Source organism: Mus caroli, chromosome 10, assembly GCF_900094665.2.
Source record: "Mus caroli chromosome 10, CAROLI_EIJ_v1.1, whole genome shotgun sequence".
NCBI classification, from domain to species: domain Eukaryota; kingdom Metazoa; phylum Chordata; class Mammalia; order Rodentia; family Muridae; genus Mus; species Mus caroli.
Window position 1 is genome coordinate 1,988,929 of NC_034579.1, and position 16,321 is coordinate 2,005,249.

The following is a 16,321-nucleotide window of genomic DNA, read 5'->3' on the forward strand; positions in this document are numbered from 1 at the left end:
TGTGGTTTGTATCCACCTATACTTGGACATTAGCCAAAAAGTACAGGATAGCCACAGTACAATGAACAGACCCAAAGAAACTAAGTAATAAGGAGAGCAGGCCTGTGGGAGGATGTGTGCATTTCACTTAAAAGGGAAAACAAAATAGTCATTGAAGGTGGATGGATGGAGGGAACTGGGTGGGAGAAGGGGTGAGGAGGGGAGCAGGTATGGGGGTCAGATGTAAGGAGAGGGGGTGTTGGAGAGGGAAAGGCAAACAATGGGAGTCATCTCTGGGAGTAGCTAGAGACCTGGGATGGGGGAGGTTCCAGGGAGTCTATGAGAGGTGACCTTAGCTGAGACTCCTATCAGCAGGAATATGGAGACTGAATTGATCACCTCCTGTAGGTTCGAAAGCATGCATGGGCTTTTTTTTTTTCTCCCCTTTCCTTCCCTTTCCATTCAGTTCCTTCTAGTTTCTCCCTTTCCTTTCCTGTGGTTCTAGGGATGGAATCCAGGTCCCCACAATAAGCCACTCAAGTATTCTATCATCAACCTGTGTCCCAAAGTCCTCTGAAAGACTTTTACTTAGAAACTTCACAAAAAAGTAACTATGTAGTTTCTCTAAAGACTAACCCAGAAGTAAGTGTTTGCGGACAGGAACCTGATACAGCTGTCCCCTAAGAGGCTCTGCCAGAGCCTGACAAATACAGATGTGGATGCTCACAGCCAACCATTGGACTGAGTGTGGGGACCCCAATGGAGGAGTTAGGGGAAGAACTGAAGGAGATAAAGGAGTTTGCAACCCCATAGGAAGAACAACAATACCAACCGCTAGATACTCCAGAGCTCCCAAGGACTAAATGACCTACCAAAGAGTACATACACATGGAAGGGCTCATGGCTCCTGCCACATATGTAGCAGAGGAGGCCTTATCTGGCATCAGTGGGAGGAGAAGCCCTTGGTCCTGTGAAGGTTCAATGCCCCAACATGGGGAATGCTAGGGCAGTGAGGTGGGAGTGGGTGGGTGGGGAGGGGAGCACCCTCATAGAAGCAGGGTAGAGGGGGGGGGGTTGGGATAGGGGGGTTGTGTGGAGAGGAAACCAGGAAGGGAGATCACATTTGAAATGTAAATAAATAAAATAGCCAATAAAAAAGAATAAAAATAAATACATTTTAAAAAAGAAAAACACATGTAATAAAACTGAAACAATTAAAAAAATAAAATGTTTTAATCATATTGAACATTTTTTAAAGGGAATTATCAAGAACAGTAAAGAAATGCCATTATCTACCAAAAGTTTTTAAATTAAAGGAGGCCAATTGTAAGTTAAGGGGCATTAAAACTGAAAAGATTTCTAGCGAAAGTTTTTATTTACAAACAAGTACACAGGACCCTAGAGATGGCTCAGTGGTTAAGAGCGGCTGCTACTTTCCTACAGGGTCCAAGTTGTGCTTCCAACACCCACACTGAGTGGCTGATAACTCCAGCTGCAAGCGATGTGACACCCCCTTCTGTTTCCCATAGGCACCTGTACACTATTTGTACACATATATGCACACACACATGCACATAAATAAAAAATAAATCTTTAAAAACATATTCATAACGTTATTAAAATCCAGTATTTTAGTAGAGCTTTTAATCCCACAAATACTGCATTGGCTCTCGTAACTTTTGCTTCCAACAGGCTCCAAAGGAACTCTTTTCTTTGTCCAGTTTAAAAAAAAATAGCAGCGTTTCTAAGCTAGCAAGACAATGGCTTTAAAATGAATTTTGTAAATACAATCAACAGATGTCTACAGTGTACTATCCACCTTAATGGATCATCCACCTTAAGGGAATTTCCCGATGACATAAGACCAAGGCTTACAATGGCCTATAGTGTTTACTGTGATTGACAGCCACTGTGGGACCTTCCTAACAGCAGATTGTTGTTGCCATAGACAACTGCTACAGCTCATCTACTTTAAAAACATTTTGTTACCCACTTATGGAACTTGAAGTGTTGTCTTAAATTCTGGATAAATTTTTATCATTAGATGACCATTGACTATTGAATATTGACAATATTAAATGACAATGACTGTTAAGAGACAATGTTTTATTTTCCTTAGAAACTATAGCCCTAGGGTCAAACAGGGATGGGGCAACAGGAATTACCCATCATCCTGGACTCAGCACAACTGAAAACCCTGTTTCTGCCTGCATCAGCACGTGTATCCTTAAGTCTTAGTTGATTATCCAATCATAGTCCCAACACAGGAGAAGGTCACTGAAAACAGTGATTAATGCTAGCTGCAACCAGATCTTTAACATGTCTTTCATTCACATTAAAAGGTCACAAAGAAATGAAAACTTAAAAAGAGCCAAAATACTGTGACTTCGCTATTATATACAGAGAACTGGTCCCTGTGGAAGAGTTTCCAGTCTGCCCCCGACACCCCACCTCGTCCCTGCACTGCAGAACCAAGGGATTCTGATCTGACTTGACTCTGGCAGGAAAAACCTAAAGGCTGAGGAAGGCATGAAGAGAACACTCAAAACAGCTGAGACACATTATCACCAAAAGGCACCCAGGTGGTTACAAACTCTTATTTCCTAGCATAACATGCCACACACACACACATACACACACACACACACACACCCCACATACACACCACATACACTCTCTCTCTCTCTCTCTCTCTCTCTCTCTCACACACACACACACACATGTTCATTTAAACAAGACAGCGCTGGAAATACTCTGTGACTTCTCAATAGGCTGGAGCTATTTCGAAATGATTATAACATAAATAGAAGCAGAGACATTGACTTCACTAAACTTCCTTTTAAGGACAGCTGTGATTTTGAGCGTTATAAAGCAGCAAATATTGAGAGCATTGCCAAGGCACCCAAGAGGAATCAGAGAAGGAAGAGATTGGTAAGCGTCAGCCTGCCCCCCCCCTCCCTTTTCTGCTTCTTTTTCTCAGGTTCTAAGAGTGGTAATAGGTTTGTGTTTTGTTTTGTTTTTTTTTTTTTAAGCCCTAGAAGGTGTCTAGTAAATGTTAATCTGTATTAACAAGCTAATTCAAGTTCAGCTGTCAAAATCATGAAGAGGATAAACAGACACTGTGAAAACTATCAGTTGTGGCTCAGCAAATTATCAAATGTGCTTTTCCATGCTATAAACTCAATCACTTAATTGTTTGAAAGAGTTAACTGGCAACGAGGGAGCTAGCTATGACTCTCTGTCTATTTATGCCTCTGCCCACAGGGCATTTTCCAAACTGAATGGCTGATACAGTATTGCAAACTCTTACACCATCAGAAAGAAAGTAAAATATCGCCACAAGAGAAAGAATGTTTTCCTACGGGACATAATAGCATCTCCCTCCTACTTATGCTAACTTTTACCAAAGTTTGATTTATAGAATAGGAGGGGGAAAAAGACACTTTGCAAACTTACGGAATACTTTTTTTCTGCCTCTGAGGGCTGCATGCACTTAGTTATCATAACCCGTTTTTAGCAACCACAGGAGTCGAAGAAATATTTAGCTTATTCACCCCAACAGTAAACAGGAAGGCAACCACTTACACGTCCTTTGTGCCAGCATTCCACGATCTCCTCGTCAGAGTTCTTGCCTTCCAGGAGGGTGAGCTGCTGGGCCCACGTTTTCAGAAGGGTGCTGAACTGTTCCAGGGCCTGCTCGAGTTGGGTCACCTGGCCAAAGAACTCCTGCTCCGAGAGAGCCATTTCACTGACTAGGCTCTCCAGGCTGCTCTGTGTTTGGAAGAGGCAGTCTTCCCACTGCCTCCAGTCGGCGCGCAGGGCCTGCATCTCCGAGTTCAGAAGCTCACACCCACTGGCAGCTGTGTTCTGTTTCACAGCCGGGGCCAGCGACTCCACTCTGCTTAGGCGGCCTGCACCGATCTCTCTGGAATCTATCAGCTCCTGTAATGGAATATTGCCATGGAAACCAAGGAGGCCCTTAGTCACTTGGGCTACCAGTTTTCAACATGTGTGCAGATCAGGACTCTGTCCTGCTATGAAGTTTGAGCAAATGTACACAGGGAATGGCAGTCGTTGTGTCTATACTCTCCTAAGTTATATTAGCAGGAGTCAGTCTCAAGTGTGTCTGACTTATTGCAAAATCATGCAGGGCGTCGCAGTGTCTGCGCTGCCTGGACGGGCACTATTTAGATATGTGGAAGTGTGGTGTTCAGCTCCTATAGACTAAAAAGAGTCCTAGGACCCTTACTCCCCCTTATGTGGATGCATAAATGAACTGTGCCCTGTCTGTAGTCTCTAATTTCCATCATCTCCCATAGAAGGGTGGCTTAAATCATTTCTTCCCTGCTGGGAGTCAGGCTGACCCACAGCCAGAAGAGAACCAGCCTTCCTCAACCTCAGATATTTCTTTACCTAAGGAGGCATTTTTATGGTCACTGAAATTAATAATTCACAATGAACTTAATTAAAAGTTTAAAGCAAACTCTAGCCTAGGTTTGTTTATTGCTGGCATTTCTCCCTGGGGGAGGGGGGTAGAGGGAGGGGGAGGGGGGAAGATGAAACCCCTTCACCAGAAATGTGGCAATTCAGATGCCATGTTTAGTGCTGTGGTTCACATAGAGAAAGGACTTTATGGTATGATTAGAATATTCATTGTGAAATAGGCAAGCCAGGGCATGTCCTTGAAAATTAAGTGCTTCTAATGACAAATTCTTGTTAAAGTGGTCATTCTGGTGCAAACATAACGTGTATTGCTAAGGCTGGATTTTGTCAGTGTTAAAGCAAAAATTATGTCTTCAGTCCTGGTTAGGTAGAAAGGAAGAAGATTATTAGGGCAGAAACAAGAGACAGGAGAGGAGGAGGAGGACGAGGAAGAGGAGGAAACAAGACCAATTACAAGCTAACCACAGAAAATCAGGCCATTGAGTTCATACATGTATCATGGAAGTGTGAAGCAGAATAGGTATTTTAACTAGTCCATATTTAACTAGTCCATATAACACACTTTGCATTTTACTTAATTAGCCTGAGGTTAATCTGTCTTCTCAAGGTACAAACAATAGAGGCACACTTTGATGTAGATCATTTACAGTGCCCAATTATATGGCAGTCAAAAGCACAATAACGTGAGACATAATTTTACATATGTGTAGGCGTGTTCTTACACACGGTAGTTTATGTGTATGTAGTGAGCCTTTCTTGGCAGCAGGATTCTAAAAGTTATGTTTGTTCATCAGTACATAGAGTGGTTTGTGGTTAAAAAGAGAAAAATTATAGCTTAGAAAGTGCTACATCTAACAAGATTGCTTTAGAACATGATATTCAACCTTACAGACATTTTTCAGATTTTGGACTTCCAAGAGTCTGCTGTCAAAGGTCACTTTCTTCAATTCCCTCAGATCCATTACCTCAGTTTCATTTGGTGGGAGGGTACGTCCACGCTTGCTGACTCTGATTCCATTCACATGGATTACCTTTGTGTTAGGGTGTGCGCTTGCATGTGTGATGCACGCAAGTGGACGGGTGTGCACAGCTTCTGCATGTCCATGCAGAGATTAGAATGGGACATCAAGAGTCTTTCTTTGTCTCTCTCTGCTTTGCTTTCTTGAGTTGAGATATCTCATGAAGCCAGAAGCTCACCGTTTTTGTTAGGCTGACTGGCAACCACCTGTTGCTCACTTAACAGTGCTGGGGTTACAGGCTCACCACTATGCCCAGATATTTACATGAGTGCTGAGAACTACTTAAGACCTCATACTTGGAGAGCAAGTGTTCCTCCATAGGGAGCCATCTCCTTAGCCCTCGTCCAGATCGTCAATTAGGGCATTGTAATTCACAGTGCTTCAGATTAGATTTTGCATAGATTTTCTTGTCCTGTATTTAAACTCTTTACGTATACATGCATGTCCACTCATGTGTCCATCCATGTAGACACTGTGTTTCCACTTTGCATATTCTGAGTGAGGGATTCCACAGGATGGGGGTAGGCTGAGCCTCAAAGGGCAGGAGTCATACTTCCTTTACCTCCTCAAAGGGTTTCAGGTTAACTTTTCACAAGCTTGATTTAGCACTACTGTCTATTCCCTCCTAAATCTGTGCAACCTGGTAGGTCCTTCACTCCACGCACCACTCTCAGAGTGGAAATGGCTCTCAGGCTTGCCAAAGAGCCCAAGTGTCAAACCCAGAGGCGACCTTCAACATCAGCAGTCATGGTGACCGTGCAATTCTCCTCTTTTTCCCTCTCTTTCAAAACTCTTTTAACCTGAAGCACACCTGGGTTTGGAGTTTGTGGTCCTGATTCTATTTGCTAGACATGTTATAGACCCAACCTGCTCTGGGACTTCAACTACAGACTATGTCATAGTAGTTGATAATGTCATCTCTTCAAATGAGCCTCCTGACCTTCAAGACTGTTGTGAGAACTCGGTGCCTCCTGGATTTTACTTTCCCCTAGTGGTGCAAGTTTGATCTGCTCATCACTGAACATCTCCCCCACATCACAGGCTTCTCTACGGGTACTTATGTTCCCTAGGTAAGGCCTCTGTGAGTTTAGTGTAAAGACTTAACTTTTACACCTGGCTATTATACTTGTTTGTATGCTTAATTATTTATTTTATGTATTTGTTTAATTTCTTTTGATACAGGTTTTTCCAATGCACTCCTTACTGGTCTATGACTTGCTGTGTGGACCAGGGTGGTGTTGAACTGATGAGAGTCCTCTTACCTATCCTCTAAAGTATTCACGTGTGTAGTACCATGCCTGGCTCACCCTTGACTTTGGCACTCCATCATGAGCCCATCCGTCTCTTTCTCAAACCCACTGGACTTTCTTCCTCAGTGCACTTCATGGCCAGGCATTGTGCTCAGTTTTTATATGACTCTCTCACTTAGGCTTCCGAAGCTCCTTAGAGCTGGTTCTGGAATTTTTTTTTTAACTCTTTTCTGTATTTCCAACAAGACTTGAGGGCATTGATAGAAGTGACTTTTCCAAAAACAGAGCTAGAAAGTCAGGAGATGAAAGATGATATGGAATGCCCTTTGGCTTCAGAAAAGACTTTCAAGTTCAGGCTACACTGGTTTTTGTCAGTCCAATCGGGCACTGTTTTCTTAGACTCTCCTAGTACAGCAATATGTACATCTGCATAAGAAACACATACAGGTCAGCCCACAGTTTGCTCATAAGTGGAACTAAATTCCTTGCAATTACTTTCTTGAACTTTGTGTTTAGAGTTGCTGATGCACAAAACAATAAAACACCAAGCAAAACTAGGAAGAAAACATTAAAAACAAGCAAACAAACAAACCCCCCAGAATCTTATCCACCAAGTCCTTATCACAAATCTGCCACCATACTGAAGAACCTGTGGATCGATGCAGAAAAATATCGGCTAGAATGCTCACCTTGATTTTCAACAGCTTTTTCTGGGTAGCTGGTGGATCCCCAGATGTGTCCGACCAGCGGTGAAGCTCTTCCTTTGCAGAGTGGAGCCAATCTGCGAATTCCTGGACAGCATCTAAGTACATGAGGTGGTCTTTCACAAGGTCCTCCACTGTCCTCATTTTCTCCTATTTAACAAAGAGAAACTGTGTGAACAGTCGTAGTCACTGCAAAAACGAGATTGTGAAATGACACTCGATAGAGGTTTTTAGGTAGCACAGAAGACTTCAGGTTTTACTCTTGGGTTCCCCGTGATTTTTTTTTTTTTGTATAGAATAGAGTTTATTCAAGGCATGGGGAGGGGAGTTAAGAGGGTAGTAGAGGCAGAGAAAAGCAGAGAGGGGGGAGGGTAGAGGAGTAGTGGCTGGCCATGAGTATATAAAGAGAGAGGAGGAAAAGGGATGGGGAGAGAGGGGGGAAGGCAAGCAGAGACAGAGCAAGACAGCAAGAAGAGGAGCAAGCCTCCATGAATTTAATATCTTAAAAAGAAACCATTCCTAGCAGAGGTAGGTAGATCTCTGTGAGCCTGAGGTTACCCTGAGCTACACATGGAAGCTCCTCACCTCTAAAGTGAAGCTTTTGTATTGGTCTAAAGCTCACCTTGGCCACAGTCATTATGTCCTGAAACTGAGTTCTCAGTTCCTCCTGGCCAGCCTCTTTGAAGGACTCATCCTGGGTCTTCTGGTAGAGCTCCCTGGACTTTGCTGCTAGTTGCTGCAGAGCTCCTGTGTGGTCCTCTGCCTCAGACACTATGGATTGAAAGTGGTCCAGCAAGGAAAACTTCTCCTTGAGCCCTGGCTGCAGCTGTAAAGGATGCTCTAGTCTCTGGTCCACTGATTCCATCCACTGCTCCAACTGGCTTTTCTTCTCTAGATAGTCATTCCATTGGTCAATCACAGACTCCAGGGTGCTGGAATGAGGGTCACACACTGTAAAACTGAGATTCAATTTTGCTGTCTCTACCAAAACACAAATAAAGGCCAAGGGATCTGTTTAAAGTGCTTTGCTTATTGTAATGAAATGTTGCTTTTGAGGGTAGGGAGAAACATTTTTTTTTGATGTGCCACAAATAGGGTATGGTTTCTTCAAAGTTAATATATGCTAGAATTTTAAGTGAGCTGATGCTGTGTGTGTGTGTGTGTGTGTGTGTGTGTGTGTGCATGAGCACACATACCTAGGCATATATCTTCCAAATGGTAATTGTCTCAAGTGAACAGATAATTTATATATTACATTGTGGTTAGGAAACTTAGTACTCTACTGTTAATTAAATTCTGCTTAGCACAAATCAGTTCTTAAATTTTCTAGTGCAAAGTCTATATTACTAATATCAGATGTAATTACTTGTTCACTCCCAGCTAAATTTGAAGTATTTTGCCTGGGTAAATACTATGGTTTTAGACTATGCACACATAAAGGCCAATTCTTTTGTGTTAAACATGTGACTAAATGAAGACTCAATGTATTTATAGGAAACACAGTCACATATTTAACAGTCAGGTCCCCAGATTTCTTAATAGAAAATAAATGATTTCCAGAATGACATAAGGAAAGACTCTTATTGAACTTTAATACTCTCTCCTTCCCTCCTCGTTTCCCTTTCTCTTCTCTGTCTTTCCCTCACCTCCCTTTCCTTGTCTCACTCCCTCCTTAATTTCATCTTCTCTCTCTGTCATCCCCCCCCCACCACCACTCAAACTGCTAGGAAGTAATTAATAGACCAGAACACAGACTATGCTACGTTCATGCTGAGTGAATGTCCCTGGCACCTCTTGCCTAGTACCCTGCTTTTCTGGAATCAGAATAAGATAGTTAATGAACTTCCATCTCTTGCTCAAATTGTTGCTTCTGAATTAGTATGTATTAGTATTCTGTATTGGTATGATCATGTAGTCTCATAGAGTCCTATCATATCAGACTCATAGGCTCAAAGCATTCCTGAAAGTTTAAAAAGTCTAAATCGATGTCATACACCAGAAGTCACCAAAGCCACCTTCTTCTGCCACAGCTCAGGATCTTTTGAAAACTCTTGGTATTACAGTCTGAGTCAGAGCCTCTGGAAGGTCTCCCCAGCTAGCAGGCAAAACGGATTTTTGTCTTGGTTCATTGTTTGCCACAATCACTGCAACAAGGAAACCACCCAGCATGGAGCTGTCAGATTTAATTTCTTGCCAAAATAAGAGTCAGAGCTCTGAATCTGTTTCTTGGATTTAACATTTTTCTGTAACATCTGAAAAAAAAAAAAAAAAAAAAAAAACCAGCCCTCCTGCATCTCTATTCACATTCTACAAAGCTGAAAGCTGGCCAGGTGCCAACCACTGGGGCATTGTTTATGCTCTACAGTTTACTATAGAACGGGAGAATCCCCAGAGGGTCCCACTCTTTCCTTTGCTGATCACTGGGAGTTATGACAGAGATGGGATGTCCCGTCTGCCTAGAAAGCCTCTTACTGTAAAACCAAGAACTGAGGCAAAGGCAAACAAATCCCATGCCGATGTTAGGTGGCCCTGCTGCTGCCTGCGTGGTAGGAGACAGCTGCAGTGCCTTTTCTGACCTCAATGGCACAGCATCTTCTGCTTATATATTTGTTGTGGTCACTTTGGGACCCACTTCTGGAGCCCTTAGGTAGTAGAGAGGTTCCAGAATACGGATTCTGGATGTGTTTTAATCTAATTCTCAGTGGTAGTGTTTTATCCAACAAGATAGCTGGATATGTAAAGATAATTTGAGAGAAGACTCAGAGAAGGTGAAGGCTTCCATTTATAATAAACAAGGACACACTTTTTCCCCACCTCTTCATCAGTAATGGGCACAGCACAGATCTACATTCCCTCCCTTCCTTTCCCATCTTTGTTCTTCCTTTGCTTCTTTCCTATCAACTAAGATTAATTTTTAAACTACACAGAAAGCTGTGTGTATTAGTGGGACCATGTTGTATTTCGATACATGGATATGTGTTTGAATCAAACTAAGCACATTCTTTCTTGACAACGTTCTACGTTCATTCTAGGGTGAGACTTTCCACTACATTTCCTCCTAGGTCTCTGAAATGTGTACTACTCAATTGTGACTTTCCTTATCCTGCTGTGTATGGGGCACTGCAGATTCTCTTGCTCATATCTAATTATATCTGCGAGCATCCATTTCTATCCTGTCTCCCTGATATGCTCCCTGGTCTGTGGTATTCACCACACTACTGTAACCTCACTGGATCACCTTTAGAGAGTCCACCCCAGGGTGGAATCAGACCATAATGTTACAGCTCCAAAATCTTCATAACGGGTTAATGATCAGCTGCACGAGAACATGCCCCACTTTATGGAATTTCAGCTCTCTGAAGCTTAGCCACTAAGCGCCTGGACATCTATAGCATTGTGATAACACACACACATCCCACATCACCGGCTCAGTGTGATAATTCCAGGATGAGGAACAGACACATGCTTTAAACTTGGTCATCAGCACTATAATTTGGTAACAACACTTCCCTGCATGTGCCTGTAAATAGCTAAGACCTATTAAAGAATTGCTTGACTTATTATTAAGTATTCTTTAAATATTCTTGACTTAAAATGAGATATTTTCCCCAAGCTTGTGTTATGTGCAAGGTTCCATGAAAGACACTGGGTGGAAGTTGTGGAGAATGGATAAAAATATTTTGAAAAGAAAACACAGACGCAAAGCACACTAACATACCAGCACTAGACTCTGCCCCTTGGGGAATAAAACACAGGCAAAGACAGGCAATGCCTGCACACAGCAAAAATAACCTGCTTGGTAATTCCACTGCAGGCTGCTTAGATGCTGCACCATGGCTTTAGGAAACTGCTGGGTTTTATTTGGGCAAATAAGCATTAGAGAAGATTGTTGCACCTTTGCGCATGGACAGCCGAACTCATGACCTCAGCCCACGCCTTTTTGAGCATCTCCAGCTGATCCTGAATCGCCTGCTGCCCCTCCTTGTTGCTGCTTCTTAAGGCCTGGTCCCCTTTGCCAATGGCCAGATTCAACTTTACTTCTCCTTCACCTTTCATAAGGAGAATGTCCTGGGGGATGGGGGGGTGGGGGGGGAGAGAAGGAAATGTCTGTCAGTGGGAATGAAAACCTCTTATGCTAAACAATGGCAGCTTCCTAGAATTAAGGGGCCAAGGTCTGAAATGAGTCAGTTTTCAAGCATGAAAATCTAAGTTTAATCCCCAGAACCCACATAAAAGAACCCACATAAAAACCCGGATCCTTGGGGATCCTCAGAGACTAATCCACCAACCAAAGAACATACACAGGCTAGACCTAGGCTTCCCTGCACATATGTAGCAGATGTGCAATTTGGTTTTCATGTAGGTCCTGGACAACTGTAACAGGGGCTATCCCAACAGCTGTTGCCTGTGCATGGAATATATTCTACTAGCTGGGCTGTCTTGTCTGCTCTCAGTGGGAGAGTATGTGCCTAGGTCTGCAGAGACTTGATGTGCCAGGGTGGGGGATATCTGGTGGGGAGGGGCACTTGCTCAGAGGAGAAGTGGAGGAGGAATAGAGAGAAGGATTGTGGGAGGGAGTGACTGGGAGGTGGGCAGTGAGTGGGACATAAAGTAAATAAGTTAAAAAACAAACAAACAAACAAACAGCTGGGAGTGGTGGCATGTACCTGTATTCTTAGCTCTGGGGAGGCAGAGAGAGGTAGATAAGGGGCTTCCCGGCTGGCCAGACTAGCCTGCTACAGGAGCTCCTGGCTAATGAGAGACTCAAAAACCTAGGTGTTTGGTGACTGAGGAAGGACAGTGCCACAGGCATGCACACCCTGATCACTGCACCTCCTGTTCACCAGCCAAGATAACTAAGGTGGGAATATCTCATCATAAAATGAAAGCAGTAAATTTACATAGACACTAGGCTAGACTGATATAAGCTGGATATAAGAAGTATGGGGTCCAAAGACCAGTTTAAATTTCTGGAAAACTTTGGGCCACCAGTCAACAATTACAATTTTGTTGAGTGGGTTCAGTGAGCAAAAATGAATTTAACCAATGAAGACATATCTTCAGAGAAGGTAGCTTCTCCCTTTCGTTGCCTGCTTGATTCCCATGGTTCAAGGTAATGTCCACCAGAAGGCCTTGTTCAAGGTCATGTGACTGGAAGTCTTCCTGTCTTGTGTTTACAAAGAGCCCCTATCACTCCATTCACAGCCCAGATCTATGCTTTGTACTAACAGTTCACACACTGGTCTCTGACCTCTTGGAACACAGGCACTAACCACTATTCTATACTCCCAACAATGCCCATAGCACTTGTAACAGAGTAAGTGTTTAGTGAACTTTGATGGTTAACTACTGAATGAAACAAATAAGCAAACAAAAACTAAAGCTATTAAAACAAAAACATTCCTTTCCCCAAAAGGAGAATAAACAGTTTCTCTGAGTGTTTGATTCATTCCCCCCTCTCCCACATTTTCATTGGACACTTCCCAGATGACAAGGACCAGTTCTAGATTTGTGCCTGGACTCAGAGCAATGGGTAGCAGTTGTGGGCTGCACATACCTGAATCTGTGACAATCGCCCCTCCAATGTCTCCTTGTTCCCAAGAGTGCTCTCTGCAAAAGCCAACTTGTCTTGCACATCCTTCACCCGGGCCCACATACTCTGTGTGGCTTCTTCCAGAGCCTCATGCTCCTTCAGGGCCAGCTGACAGCTGCGCAGCTTTTCCTTGGTGACTCGGAGAAGGCTCTGGTAGCTGGTAAGGAGCTGGGTGCTCCGGCAGCCTCCCTTCCCTGCACTGTGGCTTTCTTCGCTGAGAAGCTGCCCTCTCTGGGAGAGCTTGTCGAGGGACTCTCTGGACAAACAGAATTTCTTTTTTTAGTTTCAGGATTCTGGATCCAGGGGAATGAAAAATGACTGTTGACATTGGATCAGGATTCAGACAAGAGCTCATAGCTGATATGACTTTAACATTAAGATGCTGGGAACAAGGCTGTCTCTTTGCCTTCTTAATGTAGTCAATGCCTGTCAGGGAATATGAATCCATTTCTGCCATATCTCCTTCATTTACATCTCAGTGGTGGAGCCTATCTTTCTAGGAGATCAGTCCAGAAAGTGGGCTCAGCTCATCTCGATCATCCTTCCATTTGTGTTTGCTAGCCTAACTCTGAGAAGCTCCCATGCTCTGCTGTGACTGTTACAGTTCAAGTGTGAAGTGTCCCCCTCATTGGCCCAAGGTTTAGGACACTCGGTTCCCAGCAGCTAGTGATATGTCGGAAGTTTGGGGAGGTGGAGCCTTGCTGGAGGGAATATGTCACTCAGGGTGAGCCTTGACATTTTATAGCCTGGCTCTACTTTCCATTCACTCTGTATTTCCTGACTGCTGATTCAGTGTTATAGGAGGGCTGGCCTTCCCCTGCCCCCCAGTGCCACTCCTCCCCCACTTTTCCCACTACGGTGAACATCAAGCCAGAATCAAGCCTTCCTTCTCCATGTCTTCTGTGGAGTACGTTGTCTCAGCAACAAAACAAGTAATTAGCAAAGTGGGCATCTCTCCATGGCAAGGTGTCCAAAGGCAGAACCAAAGCCAGCCAGGGGCCCTGTCTCAATAGTTATCAAACTGGGCTGCCAAACAAGTACTGTGGCTGTGTCACCTTATCCTTGGGTTCCACATCTGCAGATTCCAGCAACAATGTACTGAATCTGTATTTTAAATGATCATGTCTGTACTGAACACACACAGACTTTTCTCCATCTTTCTACTCACTGATCAACAGCACAACAGCTACTTCTGTAACATCTGCTTTGCTGTAATTAAAAGCCAGTCCACTGGGGAAGGATATGAGCAGGTTAGATAAAGTAATACCCAATTCATATAATTGGGTGCTCATGGCTCTTGATCTCTGCTGGGGTCCTGGATGAAGGAAGTGCCACATATACTTTTGGGTGATTTTTAGTCATGACATGAATTCTGCTGGGAGTTTGCAATTTTTTTCTTAAAGATAAGAGGACTGGCACATTCGACCATAGAGAGGACTGGGTGGAAGCAGAGAAAGACTGTGGTGTGAATTCAACTGTTTTTACTCTGACTATGATCCCAGTGATTTGTTTGATTAAGCAAGTGGGCTCTGCTGTCTCCTGCCTCAGACAGACATTGCTCTTCAGGGTGCACAGTAAGGAGCCCAAGTTCTAAACCAAGCTGCACTCACTGGAAACCCTTTGACCTTGCCATCGAGGCAAAACGGGAAAGTTCTAGGAATGGAGCAAGAACACAAGGAACAAAATGTTGCAAATGGCAGTGGTGTCAAAAGATAAGGGGACTCTGCTCAGGGGAGGAGTCAGGGCAGCACTGAAGGGAGACTGCAGAAGAGAGGGGCTGAGGGAGAGCCAGACCTAGTGGCCACAGCTCGCAGGCACTAATGATATTGTAAGGATGAGTGAGCAGGATAGAGCTGGAACCTACGATGTATGAGGACATGTATGGGAGTTGGGGGTGTCCTAGGCGTGATTTTGTAGTTTTCTATAGTTACGTCAGCTTCTTTTGGCAGTGAACACAAGGTAATTCTCTAAAGGGAAATAAAGTTTTGTTGTTTTGTTTTGTTTTTGGTTTTTTTTGGTGGTAGGGAGTGGGGGGCAGGGTCTCTCTTTTTTTTTTAATTTTTAATATTTTTATTACATATTTTCCTCAATTACATTTCCAATGTTATCCCAAAAGTCCCCCATAGCGCCCCCCACTTCCCTACCCACCCATTCCCATTCTTTTGGCCCTGGCATTCCCCTATATTGGGGCATATAAAGTTTGCAAGTCCAATGGGCCTCTCTTTCCATTGATGGCCGACTAGACCATCTTTCGATACATATGCAGCTAGAGACAAGAGCTCCGGGGTTCTGGTTAGTACATCATGTTGTTCCAACAATAGGGTTGCAGATCCCTTTAGCTCCTTGGGTACTTTCTCTAGCTTCTCCATTGGGAGCCCTGTGATACATCCAATAGCTGACTGTGAACATCCACTCCTGTGTTTGCTAGGCCCCGGCATCGTCTCACAAGAGACAGCTATATTTGGGTCCTTTCAGCAAAATCTTGCTAGTGTATGCAATGGTGTCAGCGTTTAGAAGCTGCTTATGGGATGGATCAAAACAACCCTGAGATTCCACCTCACACCAGTCAGAATGGCTAAGATCAAAAATTCAGGTGACAGCAGATGCTGGCGAGGATGTGGAGAAAGAGGAACACTCCTCCATTGTTGGTGGGATTGCAAGCTTGTACAACCACTCTGGAAATCAGTCTGGCAGTTCCTCAGAAAATTGGACATAGTACTACCGGAGGATCCAGCAATACCTCTCCTGGGCATATATCCAGAAGATGTCCCAACCGGTAAAAAGGACACATGCTCCACTATGTTCATAGCAGCCCTATTTATAATAGCCAGAAGCTGGAAAGAACCCAGATGTCCCTCAACAGAGGAATGGATACAGAAATTATGGTACATTTACACAATGGAGTACTACTCAGCTATTAAAAAGAATGAATTTATGAAATTCCTAGCCAAATGGATGGACCTGGAGGGCATCATCTTGAGTGAAGTAACACAATCACAAAAGAACTCACACAATATGTACTCACTGATAAGTGGATATTAGCCCAAAACTTAGGATACCCAAGATATGAGATACAATTTGCTAAACGCATGAAACTCAAGAAGAATGAAGACCAAAGTATGGACACTGTGCCCCTTCTTAGAATTGGGAACAAAACACCCAGGGAAGGAGTTACAGAGACAAAGTTCGTAGCTGTGATGAAAGGATGGACCATTTAGAGACTGCCGTATCCAGGGGCAGGGTCTCTCTGTGTAGCATTGGCTATCCTGGAACTCTCTCTGTAGACTAGCCTGGCCCTGAACACACAGAGATCCACCTGCCTCTGCCTCCTGA

At 43.7% G+C, this 16,321-nt stretch overlaps 1 protein-coding gene across 13 annotated transcripts in view; it reads right to left on the reverse strand.

The window, feature by feature from the left end:
- Syne1 (spectrin repeat containing nuclear envelope protein 1) overlaps nt 1-16,321 on the reverse strand; it is a 444,430-nt gene that overhangs the window by 247,723 nt on the left and 180,386 nt on the right. For all 13 annotated transcript variants that reach the window (XM_029482408.1, XM_029482403.1, XM_029482399.1 and 10 more), the window contains 5 exons: nt 12,953-13,244; nt 11,291-11,463; nt 8,018-8,327; nt 7,381-7,545; nt 3,565-3,921 (listed from right to left, as the gene is read on the reverse strand). In XM_029482408.1, the coding sequence (XP_029338268.1) occupies nt 3,565-3,921; nt 7,381-7,545; nt 8,018-8,327; nt 11,291-11,463; nt 12,953-13,244 (1,297 nt within the window). The remainder of the gene's footprint in view (nt 1-3,564; nt 3,922-7,380; nt 7,546-8,017; nt 8,328-11,290; nt 11,464-12,952; nt 13,245-16,321) is intronic.